This window comes from Danio aesculapii, chromosome 23 (assembly GCF_903798145.1).
Source record: "Danio aesculapii chromosome 23, fDanAes4.1, whole genome shotgun sequence".
Classification (NCBI taxonomy): Eukaryota; Metazoa; Chordata; class Actinopteri; order Cypriniformes; family Danionidae; genus Danio; species Danio aesculapii.
The window spans coordinates 18,078,026-18,092,706 of NC_079457.1; the positions used below are offsets into that span (position 1 = coordinate 18,078,026).

At 36.7% G+C, this 14,681-nt stretch overlaps 1 protein-coding gene across 10 annotated transcripts in view; it reads left to right on the top strand.

Moving 5' to 3' along the window:
* camta1a (calmodulin binding transcription activator 1a) overlaps nt 1-14,681 on the top strand; it is a 656,204-nt gene that overhangs the window by 565,959 nt on the left and 75,564 nt on the right. For 8 of the 10 annotated variants that reach the window (XM_056449716.1, XM_056449720.1, XM_056449714.1 and 5 more), the window contains one exon: nt 13,514-13,654. The exons of the other annotated variants lie outside the window; for them this stretch is intronic. In XM_056449716.1, the coding sequence (XP_056305691.1) occupies nt 13,514-13,654 (141 nt within the window). The remainder of the gene's footprint in view (nt 1-13,513; nt 13,655-14,681) is intronic. 10 annotated transcript variants of the gene reach the window in all.

Consider the following 14,681-nt stretch of genomic DNA (forward strand, 5'->3'; position numbering starts at 1 on the left):
AAAAGAACCAATATGCTGGCTCTGGGCCTGATGAGTATGTAGAAAATAAAGAAAAGACAACGACGGTGCGCATATATAATCATGTTTACGGAGAGTCTTGTGAGGACACGTTTCTGTATGTGATGCCTGGCATTGATCATTGGAACTAGGACAGGGCTGTCAAGGTAATGAATATATGAAGTCGGATCCCTCGCATCAGCACTTTTAGACACTGGATGTCAGCGAGGGGAATACAGACGAGCTCGGCTGACATTGTAATCGCTGCCGTGTGTTACGATCCCCTTAAGAGCTTTGGTGGCAATCACTTAAGAGCTCCCTTTCACATTGACTTTAAGACACGTGCTGTAAACTAATGCGTTCATTACACTCCATAGCTGATCAGCATCCAAAGCATTTGCCGTAATGCATGCGAGTCATTAACGCTGCAAATGTGTGGAGGGTGGCAAAGGTGCGAGATGTCCGAGGGCCTGGTTGCGTTGAGACTAGACTAATAGGCCACGAGATTCACCCTCATAATCTTCAAACAACCGTCCCCTTGTTTGAGCCGATCTGCAGACCAACAGTACCACCTAGTGGCGGAGATGTAGACGCGCAGCCTGTTGACAGTCAGGAGAGATTCATTGTGAACTATATTAGCCATGCATTATTCATGGATGCATTATACATCAGCTCTACAAACCCAGTGCGTTCCCTTGAGTGACCCATATCATACACAAACAGCTTGCATTCATTAATGGGACGAGGTGTGTTTTGCACGGTCGGGATTGAATACGTGCGTTCCTCAACTGGCAGATCCTCCAAAAAACAAAAAAGTCTGATGAGAACTTTCTGTGTGTCTCTGCTTTAAACATTTCCAACGCATTTACGTCAGATGCCATAGAAACACATCAGGGTTGAGGTTGCGTCATCACCTGCTTTGCACGATATGAGCAATGTTTCATCACTGTGGTGTGAAATATAGATTAGTTATTTTTGCACTGAAGTTGTATTATGCAGGATGATTCTGAAGTTTTGTACGAAGCCTTTGAGTTGTAGTTTAATTCATCATCAAAGCTTTGACATTTCTTGTTATCTTGAATTCTAGTGTTTTAAGGGACATTTGATGAAATCTTAAAGAGTTTTGACTACATGTGTTGTATTGAAGGTGCTATTTGTAGAATGCCCCATGGCAAAGCTTTTTTTATTGGTTTAATATACTGCAAACTACTGATAAGTAGGCATGGGCCGGTATAAGATTCTAACTGTATGATAACCTTGGATAAAAATATTACTTCTCTAAAATCTGTTCTTTTTAAATGTCTTGGTGAAAAAAAACAGAAACTTTTTTCACTCTGAACACAATATATTTTAGTTTGACAAACATTTATAATAGTTTGGAGTGGTAAACATGTCAGGCTCAATCATTAAATGACTCATTGACTCCTGCTGTCTTTATTAGTTTCAAAAACACAGATTTCTTTACAATTTAAAATGGCATCTTTGGATATCCTTTCTGCTGGAGATACTGTTGTCCTAAAAAAACAAAAAATATAAAGTTTTTTTTTTAAAAACCTTGACTTTTCCAAATCGCGGTGTACAGTGCATCCGGAAAGTAATTATAGCGCTTTACTTTTTCCAAATTTTTTATAACCTTATCCCAAAATGGATTAAATTCATTTATTTCCTCAATATTCTACACACAATACGCCATAATGACAATGTGAAAAAAAGATTTTTTTAAATTGTTGCAAATTTATTATTATAAATAAAAAACCTGAAAAATCACATGTACAAATGTATTCACAGCCTTTGCCGTGAAACTCTAAACTGAGCTCAGGTACATTCTGTTTCCACTGATCATTCTTGAGATGTTTCAGCAGCAGGGATGACAGTGAATGTCAAAGCACAAACCAAGTATGAAGACAAAGGAATTGTCTGTAGACTTCTAAAACAGGATTGTCTTTAGGCACAAGGGTGGGGAACGTTACATAAACATTCCAGCTGCTCTGAAATTTCCAATGAGCACAGCGGCCTCCATTATCCATAAGTGGAAGATGTTTGGAACCACCAGGACTCTTCCTAGAGCTGGCTAGCCATCTAAGCTGCGTGATCCGGGCAGAAGGCCTTTAGTCAGGGAGGTGATCAATAACCCGATGGTTGAGCTCCAGCGTTCTTCTGTGGAGAGAGGAGAACTTTACAGAGACAACTATCTGTGCAGCAATCCACCAATCATGCCTGTATCTTAGAGAGGCCAGATGGTAGTCACTCCCCGCCTGGAGTTTGCCAAAAGGCATCTGAAGGACTCTCAGACCATAAGAAACTAAATTCTCTGGTCTGATGAGACTAAAATTGAACTCTTTGGAGTGAATGCCAGGCGTTACGTTTGGAGAAAACCAGGCAACTCTCATCACCAGGCTAAAACCATCCCTACAGTGAAGCATGGTGGTGGCAGCATCATGCTGTGGGGATATTTTTCATCGCAGGAACTAGAAGACTAGTCAGGATAGATGGAAAGATTAATGCAGCAATGTACAGAGACATCCTGAATGAAAACCTGCTTCAGACTGCTCTTGACCTCAGACTGGGGTGACGGTTCAAATTCCAGCAGGATAGGGACCCGAAGCACACTGCCAAAATATCAATGGAGTGGCTTCACAACAACTCGGTGAATGTCCTTGAGTGGCCCAGCCAGAGCCCAGATCTAAATCCTATTGAACATCTCTGGAGAGATCTAAAAATGGCTGTACACTGTTGCTTTCCATCCAACCTGATAGAGCTTGAGAGGTACTGCAAAGAGGAATGCGCAAAAATTCCCAAAGACAGGTGTGCCAAGCTTGTGGCGTCATATTCAAAAAGACTTAAGGCTATAATTGCTGCCAAAGGTCCATCAACAAAGTATTGAGCAATGGCTGTGAATACTTATACACATGTCATTTTTCAGGTGTTTTAATTGTAATAAATTTGCAAAAATTTCAAAAAATCTTTTTTCACATTGTCATTATGGGCTATTGTGTGTAGAATTTTGAGAAAATAAATTAATTTGATCCATTTTGGAATAAGGCTGTAACAAAAAAATGTGGAAAAAGTGAAGCGCTATGAATAATTTCCGGATGCACTGTACTTTGAAACCGGTTATTGTTCCATGCCGAACATCAAGACTCCACTTTACATGTATCTAAATATGAGCCACACAATTTCCTCTCAGTAATACAACTTAAATGACGACAGTGAGAAAACTGCAGTAAAGGAAGCATCTATTTTAGCGATGAGGATATGTTTTTTACACAAGCTCCACAATTTATCAGAATCAAGTCAACAGATGAAGTGTTATATGTAAAATGTTATAATACTTTGATCATAAAGTATATTTGAGAATATAGACTATACAAATCTGCCTGTTTGGATTAATTCATACGGTTTATGTATATTTGAAGAGTTCAGATGCAAAAACCTCTAAATGCTATTTGAAATTTTCTTCTAAAATTAGCATTTTTTTCAACCTCCCTATGTTTATGTTCAGTTATTTCACTTCAAAAGCAATGAAAACAACTTATTTGTCACCATATAACTAAAACTACTGAACCTACACTCAAGAGCCTGAGAAAAATATTCATTTAAGAAGAAAATTTAGACTGCATCTAGAGAACTCTGCATTTGTAATATACAGTTGAAGTCAGAATTATTAGCCCCCTTTTTCTTTTTTTTTTTTTCTTTTTAAAATATTTTCCAAATTATGTTGAACAGAGCAAAGAAATTTTTACAGTGTGTCTGATAATTTTTTTCTTCTGGGGAAAGTCTTTTTTGTTTTATTTCGGCTAGAATAAAAGCAGTTTTAAAAAAATTTAAAACCTATTTTAGGGACAAAATTTTTTGCTTCTTTAAGCTATTTTTTTTTTTGATAGTCTACAGAACAAAACATTCATATACAATAACTTGCCTAATTACCATAACCTGCCTAGTTAACCTAATTAACCTAGTTAAGTCTTTAAATGTCACTCTAAGCTGTATAGAAGTGTCTTGAATAATATCTAGTAAAATGTTATTTACTGTCATCTTGGCAAAGATAAAAGAAATCGGTTATTAGAAATGAGTTATTAAAACTATTATGTTTAGAAATGTGTTGAAAAATATCTTCTCTCAGTTAAACAGAAATTAGGGGGGAAATAAACTGGGGGGCTAATAATTCTGACTTCAACTGTATACTCAGCAAAACACTCCACTATAATTTTTTTTCCTGCTAACCAACAAGTGTTACCTGAAAAAAGTCTAAAAGATGTTTTTTTGAGTTCATTGCAAAGTTTAAACAGTGATTCAGCAATTCATTGAAACGTGATGCATTTCAGCAAGCTATATTGTTTCTTTTTTTATCTAACTACAGTATAATTATCGCTTTTGTGTCCAACTTTATCACTTCAACGTTTTCAATCACTGACCAGATGACGCAGGTCCCACCTTCATTAACTGCAGCTTGATCAATATGTAAATTGAATTGTCATTTTATTCTTCAAAATATAATGTGACAAGATTGGCTACCATTGATTAGGCTAATTTCGCATGACAGAAGACTAGAAAACAGAAGAGTGTTCAGCAAGTACAGAAAAGTGAGAAACAGGACATAATGTAATTTCTTCATAATAAGTCAGAACACTAAAAATAGAGGTGAAATACGGGACAGTCCAATCTGATCCCCCTTCCTAAAACAAAGTATAACTATTCAGGGAGAATTCTTCACATAAAATAATAGTTTAAAATCTCTTACACGTTTTGTGACTAATCAGTGTTTATTTCATCAAGAAAAACACACGTTATATGAAATAATTCTGTTTTCTACATTTGTTTGTATAGCAAAGATTTAAAAAAAAAATTTAAAATATATATATTTTGTTCTATTTTCTATAGCTTTATTCTTCATATCTAAAGTTTTAAATATGTTGTATTTGATTTGTTTTCTATAGCTTTAACTTCTAATTCTATATCTAAAATGTGTTTTTACTTCTTATTATACCACATAATTTAGATTCTTGATGATATTTGGTTTGTTTTGTTTTTTAAGGCAGTTGTATAAGTATTTTACTGCATATCGTACTGTGGAAGACTGTTTAAAATGTACATTTTGAATTTGAACATTTTCTATAGAGCTGTATACAATATAAATTGTGACAAAGCAGATTTAAAGAGATTAAAACTAGAGAAAAAGTATACTAAACTTTCAGTTACAGGGTGACATAAGCAGTAACCAGATTCACAGAAGGCAGCCATTCTGTGCAATGTTGATTCTGTCCAGTTCAAAAAGGATGTCAGTGTTGAAGGATGTGATTGAGCTGTAAGGCAGCTCCACAATCAACAACTAGCAAGCCAAAAGCCACAGTGGCATGAAGCCCAAGCTCCTTCAGATGACAGAAATGGAGAAATGAAAACCCTTTGGTAAAGCCAAGCTCAACCAGGGGACCAGTTCTTCTCTGGCCAAGCCAATGAAGAAAGTAGAGCTGAAGTTTCACCAGTAAAACTGTCTTATTAGTGGCTTTAAACATGATGGGCTTCCTTCCTGATAGAGCTGCAGGTCCCAGTCAGTCTAGCTGTACAGTATGCTAGCTGTAGGTACTTGTCCTGAGTGAAGAGCTGTGTTGTAATCATCCTGAGTACAGATCTACTGCTTTGTCGGTATATGGTCCAGATATACATATGTACAATTTGGATAGAGAGATTGATTGACTAACAAAAGCATATATGCTATTCTTCTAAAGAAACATGTACAGTTGCATTAATCAGAATGATTAAACCCCGTTTGATTTTTTTTATATTTCCCAAATGATGTTTAACAGAGCAAGGAAATTTTCATAGTATGTCTGATTTTTTTTTTCTTCTGAAGAAAGTCTTATTTGTTTTATCTCCGCTAGAATAAAAGCAGTTTTTAATAAATAAAAAAATAATTAGCTTTTTTTTATTGTCTGCACAAACCATTATACAATATTATACAATAACTTGTCCTTATACAATAACTTGCCTAATTACCCTATCTGCCTAGTTAACCTAATTAACCTAGTTAAGCCTTTAAATGTCACTTTAAGCTATAGAAGTGTCTTGAAAAATATCTAGTCAAACATTATTTACTGTCATCATGTCAAAAATAAAATAAATCAGTTATTAGAAAAGAGTTATTAAAACTATTATGTTTAGAAATGTGTTGAATAAATCTTCTCTCTGTTAAACAGAAATTGGGGGGGGGGGAATAAACAGGGAGGCTAATATTTCAGGGGGGGTTAATAATTATGACTTCAACTGTAGATTAGCTGTTTTGAGAAGTATTCCTGGTTATGGTTTCTCTAATTAATGCATTCTAACAATCCCTAATGGGTTTAATAAAGTTATGGATTATTTAAGTCACTATACAAAGTACAGCAAAATTCTAGCAATCCTCTCAGTCAGTTACATATACTGTAACTTGCATAAGTTATGCATCCAATCTTTAAAAATCTAGAAATACATGTAATCTATAAGTAATAATAGCTACCTAAAACAATACATACCAAATGGTAGTCAAGATGGTGGTGTAAATTTAGCCAGTTATTGCATAATGATGTATATGCACACTTTTGGACAGTTGTGACATATAACAGTTGTTTTATCAAATGACCATCAAATGAGTTTCTTATGGATGAGAGTAAGGGATCACACCAAAGACTATAACTGCATCATATCAATCATTTTAAATGTTGTAGAGAAAAATTGCACAAGCATTCAAAATGCCAGATAGCAAAACTCTAGTGAAATTGTATATAAAACAGAATGATATAATGTGATGATGTTGAAGCTAATAATATACAATCATTGATGTGTATAAGCCTTAAAGGGATAGTTCACCCAAAAATCAAATTGTACTTACTGTTTACTTACATTAACCTGCATGTGTGTGTGAGAGAGAGAGAGAATGTGAATGAATCTGAGTGAAAAACAATGAGAAAAGCTGTGGATTGTGTCCGCCCACACACTTAAAATTAGTCACTGTCGACCAATCAGCTTTCTTACATTTATAATCATTCTCATTGACTACGTTTACATGGACATCAGTAATCAAATGATTTGCTTTAATCTAATTAAGAGAATAATAAGACTAAGGTGTTTACTTGAATTGCTTTTTGAGTTTTACTTTCATGATCCCGTTTTACACATTATAGCATATAACTTGATTAACATCATTGCGTCTCCGCGCTATCTGCATTTCCTCCAGAGTTTCATGCAATTTCGGGTGTTTCATTTTTAATTTGTCGACTTTAACTGCAGTTTGGCACTTTCACTTTCATTCACGAACATTTCATGCAAGCCCTCTGTGGCAAACGAGATATTGGATGCAACTTTGAACTGCTGGAAGTGTTGTTTTAATGGAAGTTCATATCGCAGACTGATTGGAAGATAAAAAACTCCACATTTCACGATGCAGGTGTCTGTGGTCTGCACTGACTGGATTGGTGCAAAGAGTGTCAAACAGCCGAGTGTGTGTGTGTGTGTGGGGGGGGGGGGGGGGGTTGGGCTATCCTGTCGCAAAACACGGCGAAAAGTCCTACATGATGGTAATAATTCATTTAAGGTGTTTACATGCCTATACTGCACTTCAATAATGCGACTAAAATCGGCAAACTTCACACGTCTTAATTCGATTTCTCTTTAGTCCAACTATGACCTTAATCTGATTAAATTAATCAAAAATCCCTGTTTACTTAATCAGAGTATTGTCTTAATCGCATTAAAATCGGATTATTGGTGTCCATGTAAACATAGTCAATGATTGGTGATTGTTTAGCGCACAGTGAGCAGCGAAAATAAATAATGTCATAGTGGCATACCTAAATAATATTAGAATTTTCAAAATGCCAGAGGCAGTCAAGCACATGTTATTTTTTTATAACCATGAGTAAATCTGATAATGAGCCTGATCAAGAGATCCTGATAAAATGGAACTGCACCCCTGGATCATGATAGTGGGAGACAGAAGCAAAGCCAGTTAAGTCAGCCAGAAAACATGATGGAAGAGGTAACTGTGGGCTCTTCTTGAATTTAGACAAAGTGAGTCATTTTCACTTAGCACGTAATAGTGAACTGAATGTCGATGTTTCATACGATTTATGTTTGTAGCTACATGCTTGTTTGTTTGTTTGTTTGTTTGTTTGTTTGTTTTACCCATAGTTGACCCATTGCACAAAATATTTAAAGACCGTTCAGAAATTTGATGCTTTTTTCGCTATAACCGCTCAGTAACGTCATGTTCTGGGAACACTGAAATTGTGTGGCGGACGTCGGTCACGGTCACTTTTATTTCCTGGTTTTGTTCTGGAAATTATTCAGTTACAAATTAAGCACTGCCATTAATCATTGACTTCCATATAGAAAAAATTAAATACTATGGAAGTCAATGCTTGTCAATGTCTAACATTTTATAAAATACCTTCCTGTGTGTTCAACTGTAAAACTAAACTCAAACAGGATTGTGGTGACAGAATTTTCAGTTTTGGGTGAACTGTCCCTTTAAGGCTCTAGATTTTGTTGCTGGTGTTCAATGTTCATTATCGTCCAGAAATGTATCATGTTGCACTAGTAAAACTGATTGCAATTGTGGTTTCTTGTTGAAGTTGGCGTGTGCAGCAGAGGTCAGATGGCAGGTCACAGAAGGCATCAGTTGCTTAGTCACAGAAGTGCTCGTGAAGAGAACATGATTCATTTCTCTCTGCTGATGTAATTTAAGAGTCCAGGAACCAGCCATGCCTGAAGCCCCCTTACTGTTGCATGAGCAGATGATCAGACAGTTGTTATAAACGCACACACACAGCAGGGTGTAAGATATCTGATGTGATTGATGTTTCCTGAAGATATCCTGCGATTAAGAATACAAATTGGCTGGTGTGGTTATGTGGATATGGATGTGGCTGATGGAGAGAAAAGTCTTTGGATCCGAGTGTTCTGTCAAGATGTTTCAAAGTTGACAGAAGTGCTAAATATACTGTACAGTTGAGGTCTGAATTATTAGCCCCCCTGTACATTTTTTCCCCAATTTCTGTTTAACGGAGAGAAGATATTTTCAACACATTTCTAAATATAATAGTTTTAATAACTATATAAGTTAAGTATACTATAACTTTATTACATGTGATGAAAAATAGATGTCATATAAAATAAATGTTATTAAATAACTAAAAATAGAAATAGACTATAATATTTAAATAAGATTTATTAATTCTTTAAATCATTTCAATGTTTAATGAAGCATATAAATATATAATTTTTACTAACTTTCATTGTCAAATTCACTGTTTGCTGTTACGTTTCTTTAATATACAGTATTGTATAATATACATTTAATATACATTTTCAAGGAACTCTTATATGTACTGAATTCATGAGGTATGTCATGAGTAAATGTCAGACAGGCTGGTAAAAAAACTAAATTATAAAGTACCTAAACTGAAAATTCAGAAAAAATGTGAATTTATATATGTTCTCTTGTTTTGTTTTTGTTTTGTCTTTTTATTGGTATCACTTTATTTCGATAGTCTTTAAAACTATTAGTTGATTACATTATAACTACAGTACATGTCAACTAATTCTCATTGGAGTATTGGTAGACTGTAAAGTTAGAGATAGGGTTAGAGATTGAAATTGTCATTTATACTAAGTTTCTCATAGTCAGAATAATGTTGGTTGAGCAGGGTATGCAGATATTAAAGGTGCAGAATATAAGTTTGACACCCAGTGGTTGAATTAGGTATAGCATTCCTGGATCAAAACAAACACAAGCACAGGTTGCCACTTTCAGTTCCAAAAGAAGTGATTTTGACGATTGAGCCTTAAGGCTGATTTAAATCGTTTTCTGAATAGAAGCAATGGCACACGATGGGAGGAATATTCTCCATATTAAACCAACAACTCAAATTGATATATTAGAAATGGTTTCTATTTCTTGCAGCTGAACAACAGGATACACTGACAATGATCACCTTAGGTCCGCCTCATGTCCTTTATTCAGTGTTAAATGCTAACAATGTAAGTTTGAATGCTATTTTACATGACATTTATTGCCATACTACTGAAAGCAGCAGCAGATTGAACTTCAAATTGAACTTCAAAACTGTGAAATAATGCAAACCAACACATATCAGTGATTCAGCATCTACATTTAATAAAGTTAAAGAGGTTTAATATGTATTAATTAGATGATCAACCTTACAATTTTGTGAGTGAGTGCATATTCTGTGCTTCTGAATGGCTGTATTTAAATTTCCGTCATGTTTTGTCTGGTGTAAACAGCCTAATCACTGCAAATCTCATCATGTAGCATGTTGTTAGGACACGGGGTTACAGTGTAACCTGCTCATCTAAGGTTTACGTTCATAATATTTATATTGTTTACTAATTAATAATCTCATGTGGAACTCTGAATCTGCGTCTCATTTCCGAGTGTGCTACTGTCCACCGGAGGTCGCATTTCGGTCATGAGCGCATGCTTTAAGAGCCTTTCTGAATGAACGAATGAATGAATGAATGAATGAATGAATGAATGAATGAATGAATGAATGAAATTCGCGGTTTTCCACCAAGGGAACCCAGGGTGCTGAAATATAATTGGGTGGGTTAAAATAACCAAAACAAAGACAGCCGTTCCAGCACAGAACGCCCATTTTCATAGCAGAATCACTGACTTCAGCATTGTTTTCAGATAAACAAGAATGTTCCCCTAGCATGTTTCTTAAATATCTGAAAACATATCATGGTATTTTTATGCTTTAGAAGAGTCAAAAACTGACATACAGCACTTTTAAGCAGACGGTCTGTTAAAACGGTCTGTTAATAATGAGAACTAGCTGGCAAGTAGTTGCAAAGTACTTTAAAGTCACCTAAATGTGCACCAAAATAAAGTAATACCAATTGGTTTTTCAATAAAGTTGTTATTTTCATATTTGTCATATATGATATATTACATTATACGTTTATTTTAAGTTGCATGTTTGCTTATTTGTTTAAAACACTTTAAGTCTAATTATAGTATAAATATGGACAACTTTAATTACTTTCAATTAGATGTCAGCTATTATATTTTCTCTACACTCCTCTATAGATGTTTGCACCCCAATCACTGTTGTGCTAAGGGAACACTGTACATGAACTTCATTTCCCAACAACATTCCGAGCATCTCAAACTCTGAAGCAGTGTATGTTGGAGCAGACACAAGGAACACGGCCAGACGGGCTGTTTGAGCAAAGGCCTGATAGTTTGAAGAACTGCATTAGTGAAGGCAGGCTGCTACGGACTGAAGTGTAGAAGAATCCCAGCGAGCTTAAATCAGAGGATTCTTCTTCAGATCCTCGCATGCAGCAGATGTCACGGCGTATCCACCAAACCAGCTTGCCCTTTCATTACATGACCTGCCTTGTGCTGCGACTCTGGTTCTGGCTCACGCTGTGAGATTGATTTGTCTGTTGGAGCATGGTCATGCTGGTGTAATGGCTTACGGAGCGCCGCTGCGTTTCTCTGGCCAAGCGCAGAATGGCAGAGCTCAGCAGAGCGGAGAAAACCTGCTGTGTATGTGACAACTGTTGTGCCGGCTCCGCTTGGTGACGCAGCACTGTTTGTGAGTTCAAGCCAAACGCTTTTGTCTCTTTTATCTATTTTTGTCTCTTTGCCTCCATTTTCCTCCCCTCGCTTTCACATGCAAGCTTGTTACACTCGCTCATGTAACAAAGCATGCACAAGCGCATTAAGGTGTCTTGATGCTGTTTGATATTCTAAATACCGTTCCTCTCCAGAGATGTTGCGTTTCTTTTCCACTCTGCCATTTTATCTTTCCAGTTGCTGTTTTTTTTCTCTGAGGAGAGAGAATGAGTTTAAAAATCATGATGGTAATACAGGGCATAAACAGAAAAGAGATGTTGCCAGGAGTGACACCAGGAAGATTATTTCATCTTTTTTTTCCCACACATCAGCTGAAAAATTCACTTGTAATGGGCCGAAATCTGTCCTTGAGCTTTCTATGTTCCTGTCTGAGGTCAGAAAGTATTCAATAAACCAACTCTCTACAGCTCATTCTGAAAATGTAGCGCTATATTCGTTTGTATATTATTTGAATTGAGATATATAGTTTTTGATACAGTATTTGATTTGTATATTTTGTGATGTTATATTATGTACATGACATTTCATATGTTAACTAATGCCATGTCATACAGTATGTATGCGTAAGCAACAGGGAAAAAATATAAGTAAGAGGGGAAGGGGCTTGATGGACAGTCTTTTGACCGTTCTTCGAAACCGTATTTATATTGACACTTGGAAAAGTGTAAATAGTTCTTCTGTTTGTTTTTTTATTTTTGTTGTATCCTGACAAACGAAAAGTAAACTGTTACATTGCAAGTTTGTGGTTTTACACGTCAAATCCCTTACGCCGAGTCAGTATGGAAATGGCGGAGAACTGGAAGGAATAGATTGCCATTACACGAACGCTACAGGCCGGTATGACGATGTTCATTTTCGTTCTTACCAGCTGACCACTTACCTCTGTATGGACGGCGTTCTCGCTGTTTCCAGTTTGTCTGGTTAGCTCGCCATGTACGTCGGTTGACTTGCGACGCAGAGAGGAGATGACCGTGGCGACGGGGTTCGAGTCCGTGAAGAACGATTCCCGAAAGTCGGTAAGACAAAAACAGAATCCAAAAAAATGAAATAACTGAGTAAATAAGAGGGTGATAAATAAAAATGTGGTAAAACGTCCTAAAAAAATCAGGCGAGGGCTGTTTTTTATGGATTCCTTTTTAAATTTGTCGGTTGGGTGGGAGGGTAAATCGGTGCTTTTTAAAATAATATTGGTTGGGTTTAGGGACGGAGGAGGATAGGTCAGTCGCTCGGTCAGTCAGTCATTCAGTCAGTCATCCAGTCAGTCAGTCAGTCGACAGTGGCCTCTGGTGGATTTATGCAAGAACAGCAGGCACGAATGGCACTTGCGAGAGAAATTTACGGCCCTCCTGGGATGTATTTGGTGGTCTCCAGAAATGTATTTAGAGGTACGTTTTCAGAATGAGCCTGGGTTGCAATAAACAGCCACAATAAATGATTCTCTTTCTGGACACGCATCTTTTGGTGCGTTTATTTTTCCTTTTTCTTTTTTTCCATTGTAGTCATTCTTATTATCCTTTTATCTCAGAGGAGAGAGGCTGAGCTTGTGGAAATGGTGATGGCAGTAGTGCCTTGTCAAAGGGCTTGGGCTTTTACTTCAGCTGAATTGAGAGGTGGAAGACTTTTTCCCTTGTTTTCTTCCCACATCAGCTGAAAATTCACCCGTAAAAGGCCGCAAATGTGTCCTTGCTCTTTCCGTTTTCCTGTGTGAGGTCAGAAAGTAGTCCTGCAATAACTGACTCTTCTTCTGTAGAAAGGGGTTTTATATGAAGTGCGGTTGGAGGTAAGGTCAGGGATGTAGTGCACTGGTGGGGTTATGGGGGGGGGGTTGGAAGGCTCGGCTGGTGGGCTGACGACTGTGTCTCTTTCCCTTGGCAGTTCATGGAATCAAGTGGACTTGCAGCAATGGGAACAGCAGCTCTGGCTTCTCTGTGGAGCAGCTGGTGCAGCAGATACTGGACAGCCACCAGACCAAGCCTCCTCCCCGGACTCACAACTGCCTCTGCACTGGCACTCTGGGTAAGACAGGACAGACAGAACAGACAGAAGAGCTGGGGTGGAGATTGAGGAAGAAGGTAGCGCTTTAAAGTGCCCGTGAATTGAAAGATTTTTAGATGCTAGCATCAGTATGATAGACTTAAGGACATCTATAAACTGGTGTGCTCCAAAAACAGTGTCTAATTTGCATTAAGAAGATATAATCATCTAAACCTTGCAGTTTGTCACTTCCGCCTAAATGAATCAACAATTTTTTGACATCACCTCCTACTTCAGTTTCTCATTAAATCTTCTGACCATTTAAATAATCTGTAGCATCTGACGTGTCTTGTCCCCTTAAAGACGCTTCTCTTTTTATTTTTAATTTTCATTTGATGTGCTTAAGCTTAATCACTCTCATTGGCAGAACTGTGATAAAAACTAAATGCATACCTGTCGATCTTTCCGTTTTTCCAGAAATTCTCCCATATTTTACAATTCTATCTCGCTATCATCTTGTGAAGGTATTTCTGGTATTTCTCCCGTTTTTCACTCTTTCTATGAAGGATAGCAATAAAGATTAAAAAGCCGATCCTCCCTATACGCAACCCGTACCGCCAAACCACCAGGTTACTCCTTATTCTTAAATGTGAATTTATTTTGTGTTTTCATTTTATATAGGCATGAAAACACTTTAAAATAAATATAAAAACAGCAGGATTCCATTACATGTGCCGTCAATCCTCAAAACAGTCAGTTCATGTAACATGTAACGGTGCATGACTGTCAGACTGTCCATATTAATAAATAGATGCCATTTCACAAACGGATTTTGTACACACGATTTGAAGTGAAAGTGGACACTCTGGGTATTGGGTGCGTGTTTGAGCAGATATATACATAAAATAATAATAATAACATCTAAGCATGTCGATCTTCCTGGGTTTTCTTTTAAGCACAACAATTCTTTTCCAAAATGAGCATAAACAGTTATAAACAGCAATCAAATGCTTTTATTATAGATCTGTGCTCTATAATGTGATCAAATGAAAAATCTAAATGAGAGCAA